The following is an 11,924-nucleotide window of genomic DNA, read 5'->3' as shown; positions in this document are numbered from 1 at the left end:
TTAAATGCTGCACTGCAGTTGGATAAAGCTGCCCCTGTTCTGGCTGGATTGAAGAAACCCATCATTGTGGCGAAAGTAAATGCTGATAAATATAAACGTCTTGCTTCTAAGCATGAAATTCAGTATGTTGTTGCGGCCTTTCAATTCAACTGGAATCTGATAACAACATTCCCCTGTAGCTTGAATTTGGTGTTTATTGCTTTCCTTTAGCTAAGATCTTAAGTAGAAAACTAGATTATTGTTTTGAGACCCAAGTTTCTGATCTTAGCACCAAGAGAAAGGTGGAAAATACTAAAAAGTTTATCTTTTAATGCAGTGGATATCCAACTCTGAAGATATTTGTGCATGGAGTTCCTACAGAATATTATGGACCTCGACCAGCTGACTTACTTGTTCGGTTTCTGACAAAATTTGTTGCTCCTGATGTTGCTATTCTAGATTCGGACTCGGCTATTAGCGAATTCGTGGAAGCAGCTGGTACTCATTTTCCTATATTCATAGGCTTTGGGTTAAATGAGTCCATGATATCAAATTTGGCTGTTAAGTATAAGAAGAAAGCTTGGTTTTCAGTTGCAAAAGATTTCTCGGACAATATCGTGACTTTGTATGATTTTGATAAAGTGCCTGCTTTGGTTGCCTCTCATCCAGCCCACAGTGAACAGAGCATATTTTATGGGCCCTTTGAAGGTTAGCTTGTGTTTAAGTATCATATTTTTCTTCGAAAGTAGTAGTTTTGAAATTTTTTAATCTTGCCAAAGCTTATGGCGTTTTGATATATTGTGCTTTTCAAGAATTCTCGTGGTTTATAATTTATAGCACATTCTGTTGTTGTTCAAGCTGTTGTAGGTAAGGTTAAAGGCTCTTATTGAAACTAAATGTTAAAATGCATGATGACCAAATCCTGATTCTCATATAAAAGGGCCATCCATTTCAAACATTGGAATGTTTTGGAAAATTGTTGACAATATGCTAGAAATATTGCTTGAAAATTATGACATTGAGAGAATTGTGAATGCCCTTTTATTGCTAACATCCATTTGGATCTTTCTGGATTTGGAACCATTGAGAAGAAATCGATGAACTTAATATAAGATATCCCCTCTCATTTTGATTGATGTATAGACTGGGAAGGAAAATTCAAATGAAGGATTGGGGATGAATGTCTGGCATAAACAGCACAAAATGGATGAATATCACCCCTGCCCCAACTCCCAGGCTCTCCCTCAATCCCCTGCTTGTCTGTGCATTTGTAGAGAATTGTGTATTTATATAAGGGGAGAGACATGAAGTTTCCTGTGTCTTGAGAGGGTGAGAGACAGTGTTAGAAGGTGAACATGGGAACGTAAAGGCTTCGACGAATCAATCAATGAAGAAGAGTGGACTCAAAGAAACTTGCTAATATTTTGTTTGATTCTGAATGGCAGATAAATTCCTTGAAGATTACATACAACAAAGTTTGCTACCTCTGGTATTACCCATGAATGAAGATTCATTGAGGTCGCTGAAAGATGATAAGAGGAAGATTGTTCTAACAATAATGAAGGATGAAACAGATGAGAAGTCCAATAATTTAATAAAAGTCTTAAAGTCTGCTGCATCTGCAAATCGTCACTTAGTATTCAGTTATGTTGGGATCAAGCAGTGGCGAGATTTTGCTGAATCATTTGAAGTGTATAAGACAACTCAGCTGCCAAAAATGATTGTTTGGGATGGAAATGAGGAGTATTACACAGTAAGTGCGCATTACTGTATTCTCAAACGCTATATTTCCATAACCGTTATTTATTTATTTTTTAAATCTGTGAGAATATTTTAATCATGGCTTTCTTAATTTATTTTTCTCAACAAAAGCTCTTATCTATAAATGATTCGAGTTTTGGAGAAGTAATAATCCTTATTATGGATTTAATCATACATGCTAGACTACCAATGACCAATCTAAGGACACCCATATCAATGTTCATCTCGACTTTTGCATTATGCATCTATATATCCTTCTTTTGACGAGAATTTGACTGAATTGAACTTTGGTTTAAATTGATATGAATTATATTCTATTGCTGATTTAGATGTCTAAACTTTCAATATCTCCTTAAATATTAGGCCCTTTAACGTTACAACTTTTATCTTGTACCCATGCTATTAGGGCTCCCAAAATTGTTAACTTGGCTCTCACGTTGCATTATATTTTCTCAAGGTTATTGGTTCAGAAAGCATTGAAGAATCAGATCCCGGCACCCAAATCTCGAAATTCCTTGAAGGTTATAGAGAAGGAAGTGTAATACAGAAGCGGATCAGTGGTCCAACCTTGATGGGTTTTATCAACTCACAATTGGGGGGCAAATATTTTTTCATTAGTATATTAGTGTTGCTGGTAATAATAATTCTGATCCTTACAATGTGCAAAGAGGAACCATTAACGGTCGGTACCCGGGATCAGATAGATCATTCAAGGAACGCCCCCTTCCAGCCAGAAACCAGAGAACTACGTCGAGCTGCTGACAAGGAGGATTGATTTTCTTCTTGAATGAATCATCGTTAATGATTAAACATGATTCTGGGGACCGATTTTACCCACTTGTGTTATATTTCTGGGTATTTCAGATTTTATGTTTTGAAAAATATTTAGTTGAACTATTTATGGAAATTTTTTGGATGAAATATGGCTTATTACCGTTAAGATTCAAGAATCCCCATCTCATTTTCCTCTGTTTGTCCTGAATATTGGGTTAGAACATCTCTAGTTGATGAACTTGTAAACGATGAGTATTTTTTTTCCCCTACCAACTTGATTTGAACTTGAAATGTTGAATTAAGTTGGACTAACTTTATATGTCTCTTAAGATTAAAATTTATAGTTGAGTGGTGTATTTTATGCATCAATTTAAATACGCTAGGAAACATTGGACGAATTATGTCGTGGTTGTAGTTTGATTAAATTGGATCACTAAATTTCAATGTTACATCAATTCGATTATTATATTTTAATTTGTTCGGTTTAATCACTTCGTTCAACTTTATTGTACTATTTAATGTGGCTGAAAATTATTGACGGTCATCGAGCAAGGCCATTAAAAAATGACCTGAAGAAGTGATACAATCAAATAATATATAATTAGAATTATTATCAATCTACAAGTGGGGGTTTAAAGCGACTTTTTTGATTGTATTAGTTCGTTACTTTTTGACAACCGTGTAGGATGACCGTTTCGACGTAACAATCACATTATGTTGGGCATTAAGCAGTATAATGGAATTGAACGAAGTGGACTAAATCGATATAAAATAGTATAGGGACCTAATTGTCACAAATATGAAGTATACTGACCATTTGATAATTGGACCAATTGCGACTAGAGATTGGACAAACAATCGCCCTCTGAAGTTCCTTCCGTTTCCAATTCGCAGCCATGCCTACTGTTAGCGTCGGCAGAGATCGCCTCTTCCAAGCCCTAGGCCGCGAGTACAGTAATAATCTTTCTCTGTATATTTATGTATATATTTTTATATATGCCAGATACCTGACTTTTTTTTTTTTTTTTCCGATCTCAGCTCAAGAAGAGTTTGACGATTTATGTTTCAATTTTGGCATTGAGCTTGATGATGTTGTAAGTACTATCACAGTTTACGTGTGAGTAAATTTAACCAATAATCACTGAACTTTACAATTGATTACGACTTGCTCACTCATCTTTCACAGATTTCTGAATGCTCACTCATCTTTTTATATAATTACTCATTACTACTCGTCTCTTCAAATAATTGGACGAGTTTTACGGCAAATTTTCGACAAATTTCGACCACAAAGAATGTCGAATTTTGATACCGTTAGAAAGTCCGCGATATCCTCTTCAATTATCACCCAAAATCTCATTATAACTCCAAGAAATTCGATCGAAAAATTGCCTTAAAAGTTGCCCAAAAGTTTCGAAAATCTGCCCAGATTTTCAGATTTTTTGGGCAACTTTTAAAGCAATTTTTCGGCAACTTTCGACCATCAAAACTATCGAATTTTGATACCATTGGAATGCCCATAATGTCCTCTTCAATTACCATCCAAAATTTTCCCATAACTCCAAAGGATTCGGTCGGAATAAACCCACAAAATCAGTATTTTGAAAAGGCGAAAATCTGGACAAAGTTCGGGACGCTGACTTTGTGGGTTTATTCCGACCGAATCCTTTGGAGTTATCAGGAAATTTTGGGTGGTAATTGAAGAGGGCATTGTGGGCTTTCCAATGGTATTAAAATTAGATAGTTTTGATGGTCGAAAGTTGTCGAAAAATTGCCTTAAAAGTCGCCCAAAAAATCTGAAAATCGGGGCAGATTTTCAGATTTTTTGGGTGACTTTTAAGGCAATTTTTCGATCGAATCCCTTGAAATTATAATAAGATTTTGGGTGGTAATTGAAGAAAACATCGTGGACTTTCCAACGGTATCAAAATTCGACATTCTTTGTGGTCGGAAGTTGTCGAAAATTTGCCGTAAAAGTAGTCCAATTATTTGAAGAGACGAGTGGTGAATGAGTAATTATACGAAAAGATGAGTGAGTATTCAGTAATTTTTGAAAGATGAGTGAGCAAGTAGTAATCAAGTGTAAAGTTCAGTGATTATTGGTTAAATTTACTCGTTTATGTGTCTCATGGGAAATGTGCGATTATATGCTATTTTAGGAAATAGTTTATTTTATTGTATGAGGCTGTGGCGGTAGAATGAATGCTTACCTTGAAAACATAGATTTCAATCAATTTCCTTTTTAGCTATTGATTTCTAATTGCAATTTAGGTATTAATATGTCAACTGCTAGTTATATTCTCTGGACAGAATTTTTTGTTGTCTTTTCTTTTTAAGATTTATATGTGTAAAAAATGTGAAATACAGATGACAGAAAAAGCCATAATCCGGAAAGAGAAGCTCTTGGAAGATGAAAATCCATCTGAGGATGAGGAATGGATATGCAAGATTGAAGTTCCGGCTAACAGGTTCTCTTGATAATTATTAATTACTGAATTGACTGGTTACTGTGATGAGAGCAAGAAAAAGTTTGGAAAAGTACCCTCAGACAGAAGGATGTCTTTTTTACAACATTTGAGTAAACTGACAGTCTTAGCATGAAATTCTTGGAGGTAGTGTGCGTTGTTGGAAATGTGGCAAATAAGTAATTTTTTTGCTTTGAATATTGTGGCAGATATGATTTGCTTTGTCTTGAGGGTCTTGCACAAGCCCTCCGCATTTTTAATGGGATTGATCCAATACCTACCTATAGTGCGGCAAACATCAGTAAAGAATCTATGCACAAAATGCATGTAAAACCAGAGGTATGCTTTTCGAGGAAACCTTGTTTAGTGAATTATATTTGGGGCAATTATTTATAGAATTATAGGTTTGGTCTAATAAGAATTTCTTCCCCACAGACGTTGAAGATTCGTCCATATGTTGTGTGTGCTATTTTAAAAGGTGTTTCATTTGATGAAGCTCGATATAATAGCTTTATTGATCTTCAAGACAGACTTCATCAGAATATCTGCCGGTAATGCTTTAAGACCTGATTAATTCTGAATTGCACCTTGGATATTTGTTTCTTAGCAAAGGATTCCTAGGATCTTACTTGATAACCTGTTTAGTGAATGAAATTAAACCAAGGGATTGCTATATTCTTAACATATTTTATTTACTTTATAAAACTTAAAACCTTTATTTGATGGAAATTTATAATAATATATCATCTACTCTTAGTTAAAAAGTGTTGGACTCAAATCACCACCATTCATTTTGTAATGAAACATCTCTAGTTATCTTCGAGCTTTAAAATTATTGAAGTTTAAGCAGCATAAATGTAACTTTTGTTTATTCTCATTGTAACTTATATTATAATGTAAAATTGTTATTATTATTATTATTTATTTATTTATTATTATTATTTTTTCATGGTTATCACTATATTAGAAACCAATATTTACTTTTTCCCACACTTTCTTTAACTGTGCACCTTCTGATTTCTTGTTTTTCTTCTTCCTTCTTGTAGGCGAAGAACCTTGGTAGCGATAGGAACACATGACCTGGATACAATAGAAGGCCCTTTCACGTACGAGGTATTACATCATGTCTGTTTCCTTAGGATAAACGTGCGTGATTTTTTGGTCAGAAAAGGTGCAGTGTTCGGATCTGACCTTTGATTTATAATTGCGTTAGATTTGTAGATATACCTTGTTTGATTGGTACTTGAAAACATGTAGTCTTGTTTGGATTTGCAAATTCAGATATCTTTAAAGATTTGGTTCGAACAGACTATTTGTATTTTTTCGCCATCGCTGCTCTTACTGGCTCTTGTATTGTTACTCAAGCCTGATTTATTTTCTTAATTAAAGAGTATTTTATTATTGTGTCTGTTCATAATTTCAGGCTTTGACACCTCCAGAAATAAACTTTGTTCCTCTGAAGCAGGTAATCATACATGTTTTTAGTTTTGATATGTGATTGCTTTATTGCAGTTTTTTAATATTGTATGACTCCAACAATGTTAGTGGAGTATTAGATGAAAAAGTTAGTAGTTGACAAAAATGGGGTGTCGTTTCTCCCCCTTTGATAACCCCATCGCCTCATCACTATTTCCTTGAAAAATAAGCAGTTCCTTTTAGCACTTTAAAAATTAATAATATTCATTGCACTGATCTGTTAAATAATTACTGCAAATTGGGTAGTTGGACTCACCTCAATTAGACTTTCCTAAAATTTTAAGGGTGTAAGTTGATTCACCAAAAACATATTTAGTAAATTGAACTTTTGTGTCTAAGTTACATTTAATTAGTATTTCTGTGTTCTTCCTACACAGGCTTTTCTCACTTTCAGTTTTTTATTGTTTTTATGCTGTTATTTTTTTGCTTATTACTTTTTGATCTTAAGTTGTTATTGTTAGTATTTTGAAGTTGTCTAACATGTAAGATGCTAACATTTTTCTTCATTTTAGACAAAGAGCTTCAGAGCTTATGGAATTTTACAAAGTGAGTTTCTTAGTTGCACTTCCCACGTGTATTAATTATGAGGTTCCTTTCATAAGTGTGTGGTGCTCAGAACTCGACACCTGCTATGTTGAGGACTCTTTGCCTCCTGTATGCATGATTTGTACATTCGTTAGGTGCCTGCTATGGCTTCTGATTTACATGATACTTTGGTACATTTGCAGTCGGATCTGAAACTGAAAAAATTCTTGCATATAATTGAGGATTCACCAGTGTTCCCAGTCATATATGACAGCAACAGGTAATTTGAATACTGTAAAGGGCCTAATGTTTTCGAGACATACACTTGTTTATGCTGAAGTATCCTCTTTTGGTCTTTTCCGAGTCCTATAATTTGACTTCACCATTAGTTTTATTTTTAATGCAACGTAAATGTCACAATTATATTGTGGCCCTTTTCTTTTCTTTTTTCAAAATATATCAAGCTTATATTATTATAAAGGCAATCTATTTTATAAACATGGTTATTACAATATTAATATACTGAATATGAGGAACAATCAATGAAATTTCTTTGATCTGATAAAGCCCCTTGCTCTTTTTGCAGAACTGTTTTGTCTTTGCCTCCAATTATTAATGGCGCACATTCTGCCATTACATTGAAGACAAAGAATGTTTTCATTGAATGCACAGCAACGGATTTGACAAAAGCCAAAATTGTATTGAACACAATGGTAATAAAATGAATTGAACCGGTGCTCTAATTTTTCCACTTTTTCTCTTCATGTTTGTATGACCGTGAAGAGTGTTGCAGGTAACCATGTTTTCAGTGTATTGTGAAAGAAAATTTGAGGTTGAGCCAGTAGAAGTAACATACTCTGATGGAAAATCGTTCATATACCCAGATCTATCACTTTACCAAATGGTTGTGCCTTTATCATACATTACCAGTATAGTTGGAGTCTCCTTGCCAGCAAGCATGGTACCCTAACTTTGTTCTACATTTTTTCTAAACTTGATCTTTGCAGTAAAAAATATTTAGCATTGCCTGAGCATCCATTTTCCTCCCCTTTGTCCTCTCTTTGGACTTTGATGATTGACAACTGTATGGCTTTTGAAGTTGATCCTGTCATTTTCTCCCTTATATATGTGTGTGTGTGTGTGTGTGACTTCAAGGGTTTCTTATCACTACTTAATTCTATACTTTCCAAAAGATCCGAAGATAAAAGGTAAAATAAAATATGTATACTAGCAATTGCACAAAAATGTTATACTTCTCGGCTTGTTACTTTGCCTTCTGCCCCCGTCGTTAATTACTCTAAAAGATTTATCTGTGAACAGGGGGGAAAAAATTAATGTTCTCATTTTTTACCGATTGAAGTCAAGGTTTCCTGTTTGGCCGTTTCGGTAGTTTCGGTTTCTGGGTGTGCTAGCTTCGAAGTTAGATGGTTTACGATTTTTACTAGTGTGAGCACTAAGAGTGTATAACTGTATATTACAAATATAATTTTATACTTTGCTTCCAGCAAGGTCACAGTTTCTGCTAGGATGGATGAATATCTAAGTATCTATGTGCTTGTATGGTTGTCGCATAGTCAATTGTTTGTGACGGTTTACATTCTGTAATTATTTAAAAAATGAATGAATAAGTCACATTGCTGTATGGACCTTGCCCTTAACTTTTCTTTAGAAGCACCAACATAATGTAATATTTTAAACTAGTATGCAAGAATCACATTTCAGGTGGCCAGCTTGTTGAACAAAATGCAATTACATGCTGAGCACTCTGTATCAGAAGACAAGCAAACAAGTTTTATTGTTTCTGTTCCTCCCACAAGAAGTGATATTCTTCATCCATGTGATGTGGCTGAGGTATTGATCCTAAAGAATTTGTCTCATAGAAGATCATCTCACCTTGCCTCTTGTACTGACATGGAACGTAATCTCTCTATTCAAGGATGTTGCAATTGCTTTTGGTTACAATGAAATTCCCAAGGCAAAACTGGCATCTCTGCAACCACAATCTTTGAATCAGCTCAGTGAGCTTATTCGAATGGAGGTACAGTTTATACGTGCCTTTATATCTCTCTCTCTCTCTCTCTCTCTCTCTCTCTTTTCATCAATTAACTATTTGTCTTGTCGATCTTTTCATCTAATATTTTCCTTCTTTTTACTGATCTATGTTTTGCATCAATGTATGCAACTCTTTCAGTTGCGAAGACATTACTCTAAATCAGCCCTGGAATGAATTGTTGTATAATGTATGTCATTCAAATGTCATTTCCTTTCTTTGATATTAAAAATTTCCTTTTCCTAGATAACTTTCCTAGATGGTTCCCTAAGATCGCTTTGTACCTTATCTTTCAAGGATTCAGTTTGACCATAAACTGTGAACAACTTTTAATTTATTTGATAGTTCAAAGCTAGATCTCTATCATTTTATGCTTTTCTGACTCAAAACATTATTCAAGTCCAAACTTCATGGTTGTAGCAACCCTTCTCTCCTTTTCTCTCAATATGTAGATCACAGTCCCCTTCATCGTGCTTCTAAATAAGCAAAGCAGTAAACATTTTGTTCTTCCTTGCCTCAAATTATGACGCCAAAGCTTGCAGTGAGTAGTTATTGGTGCTGCATATCTGCTAGTAATTTTCGCAGTTGCTACTTTTTTGTTCCTGTTCTCTTTGACTCCCTTGGCGAAAGCAAGACTGTGTGAAGCAAGCTTTAAGTGTTTGATTGTTATTATTCACAATCCCCTTTTAGATCGCGATGCTTGGTTACACAGAAGTATTAACGTGGATATTGTGCTCATATAAAGAAAATTTCACCATGCTCAACCGTAAAGACAACAAGGCAACAGCAGCAATCAATGGAAATCCACGTTCTGCTGAATTTGAGGTTTGTTTTGTCTTCATTGTTTCTGTGCTATTGACATCATGTTGTCATAACTATTTCTTCCTTAATTGTTTAGTGCTGCAATCTGATTTGACATGTAAACAATTTGGTTTCTTTTATGTTTCTTTTAATCTTATATTCTGTATTTTATTTACCTCGCTATTTAGATATATTAGAAGCTTGAATTGATTGTCAGTTGTTGAGAGGCATTCAATGTTCTATTTGTCTTCTAATGTTTCTGAATTTCTAACTAAACTACGAATTTTTTTTCAGTCATGTATTTATTTGGCTTTTTTGGTTATGAATTTCAGAATTATATATTCGTTTAATCTTATAACTGATTATTCCTGGCAGATTAATGTGTAGCTTTCTTGAGAATCTTCGATCATTTTAAAACCTGGGAAATGGATAATGCATTGTGCTAGTGTACTGTAGTAAACTCTATATCAGTGACCTGGCAATGTTTGTAGTGGATGCAGTGATTTGTTTTGAGTTAAATAGTGGGGACTTATGATGCACAGACGCTTCTACATATCTTTGAATTTCTAATGTTTAAGGGTTACTTTAGTAGAATTACTTGGGTAAGTGCCGTGTCCTATACTAAAAATTGCAGAATTAAGGGTATAATAAATAATTAAAAAATATTAGAATGACTTGTCCTCGATGTGTCAGTGTCCTACGTTTATGAAAAATTACGTGTTGGAGAGTTTGTGTCCATGCAAAATAGAGTAGGTTTACATACCTTGTAATCGTTGTGTTTTCACACTCGTCTTTAGAAAGAGTTATGAAATGTGTTTATATTGGAAATGCATTTCAGTTCTAGCCATTGCATTATGCCTCTTGACTCCATTTTGGGTTTTCGGTTTTATCCTCTCTCTGGTCTCTCGCCAAACTTTTGTTAGTTACAGCAGCCTACTTATATGGTGTTAGAATAATGTTTAGTATTAAGAATATAGGTTTTTGGAAGTATAATTTTAGAGTGCAAAAACCTTGGGAACATTTCGATAATGATTAATCCGGATATAGATAGTTGTTGGAGTGAAATGTCTATTTTCAAGCAAGATTGCTGGATTCTTAAAACTTCCTTCTACATGCATCTATGATATTCATTTGTCTTTGTTATCTTCAGATGAAAATTTAGGTGCAGTTTTGTGAACCTTACACTTCCTGTTTGTGTGTCTTTCTGAAGAGTTATGAATGTTACTGGCAGTCAGACACAAATCCCTTTTATTTGATAGTTTGGATATATGGAATATAAAGTCATTGTTTTTCTCTCTCTCAGTAACACTTCTTAGTACATCTCCACTAATTCTATCTGTGAATGTTTGCAGGTTGTCCGTACCAGTCTTATGCCTGGCATATTGAAAACCATTGGGCATAATAAAGACCACCCAAAACCAATAAAGGTAATGAGAATATTTAATGTGATCTTCCTTGTATTTATGTTTAGCAGACTTATTTGCCTCATCATTAAAGAATTTTAGGATCCACCATTCTATCTGCCTGAAATGAGCATAGCATGTAAAAAGTTGTTTTTTTGCTGTGATCATGCCAAAACTAGATATGTGGAACTGCATGTCCTTGTTAGTATAAACCCTCAGGGAATTGAAATTTTTGAAGGGATTTACAATGATTGGCTATGTTCTGTAGATTGTTCACTTTGATTTGTTTGTTGATCTGATCAAAAGAGGGTTCTTAAACTAAATGATTGATGTTGAGGAAACATCCATCTAGTGCAATTCTCATGTTTTTAGACATCTAGTACTAGTACTACTTTTACCTGCAAGTAGTATAATTTATAAATTGCTTGAGGTAGTTGATGTCAAAGGCTGTGGCTGTCTTGCATGTCTGATAGTCAGTTAGCCACTATGTTGATAACTGTGGATGACATTTGTTGTACTAATANGTATATGAATATTTCCTTTTTGCAATATGTTGAAAGACCTCAAGGTACCTTTCAGTTTTGCATCATTAAAACTATATATTCTTGCGGATAATCGGAGAAAATGAGTACAGTCAAATTTCTGATTTATATTTCTCTTTAGGCCATGATTTCAGCACGTGTTCATGTT

At 34.3% G+C, this 11,924-nt stretch overlaps 2 protein-coding genes across 2 annotated transcripts; both read left to right on the top strand.

Moving 5' to 3' along the window:
• Nucleotides 1-3: 3 nt before the first annotated feature.
• Nucleotides 4-2,805, top strand: LOC111385811 (protein disulfide-isomerase 5-2-like; the record flags this gene model as incomplete). The annotated part of the gene is made up of 4 exons (XM_023010232.1): nucleotides 4-122; nucleotides 317-687; nucleotides 1,425-1,732; nucleotides 2,198-2,805. Coding segments are annotated over 4 exons (1,116 nt in total), but the record flags the coding sequence as incomplete, so codon positions are not given.
• A 515-nt stretch (nucleotides 2,806-3,320) lies between these two features.
• On the top strand, nucleotides 3,321-11,706 carry LOC111385812 (phenylalanine--tRNA ligase beta subunit, cytoplasmic). Its single transcript, XM_023010233.1, has 16 exons — nucleotides 3,321-3,468; nucleotides 3,553-3,608; nucleotides 4,882-4,982; nucleotides 5,189-5,318; nucleotides 5,415-5,530; nucleotides 6,026-6,092; nucleotides 6,403-6,444; nucleotides 6,536-6,543; nucleotides 6,968-7,001; nucleotides 7,184-7,260; nucleotides 7,567-7,693; nucleotides 7,774-7,941; nucleotides 8,703-8,831; nucleotides 8,917-9,018; nucleotides 9,721-9,855; nucleotides 11,184-11,706. The coding sequence occupies exons 1-16, from the start codon at nucleotides 3,411-3,413 to the stop codon at nucleotides 11,334-11,336; spliced, it is 1,503 nt and encodes a 500-aa protein (XP_022866001.1). The 5' UTR covers nucleotides 3,321-3,410; the 3' UTR covers nucleotides 11,337-11,706.
• Nucleotides 11,707-11,924: the final 218 nt, after the last annotated feature.

Source organism: Olea europaea, unplaced genomic scaffold (genome assembly GCF_002742605.1).
Source record: "Olea europaea var. sylvestris unplaced genomic scaffold, O_europaea_v1 scaffold3294, whole genome shotgun sequence".
Lineage (NCBI taxonomy): Eukaryota > Viridiplantae > Streptophyta > Magnoliopsida > Lamiales > Oleaceae > Olea > Olea europaea.
The sequence above is the reverse complement of the archived record's forward strand: the minus strand, read 5'-3'. Positions and strand labels throughout refer to the sequence as shown.

Excerpts from the sequence above, each read along its gene's own strand:
- LOC111385812 (XM_023010233.1), top strand. The coding sequence starts at position 3,411 with ATGCCTACTGTTAGCGTCGGCAGAGATCGCCTCTTCCAAGCCCTAGGC. Across the intron at positions 6,093-6,402 it reads AAGGCCCTTTCACGTACGAG|GCTTTGACACCTCCAGAAAT; the intron begins GTATTACATCAT and ends TCATAATTTCAG. Across the intron at positions 9,856-11,183 it reads CACGTTCTGCTGAATTTGAG|GTTGTCCGTACCAGTCTTAT; the intron begins GTTTGTTTTGTC and ends GAATGTTTGCAG.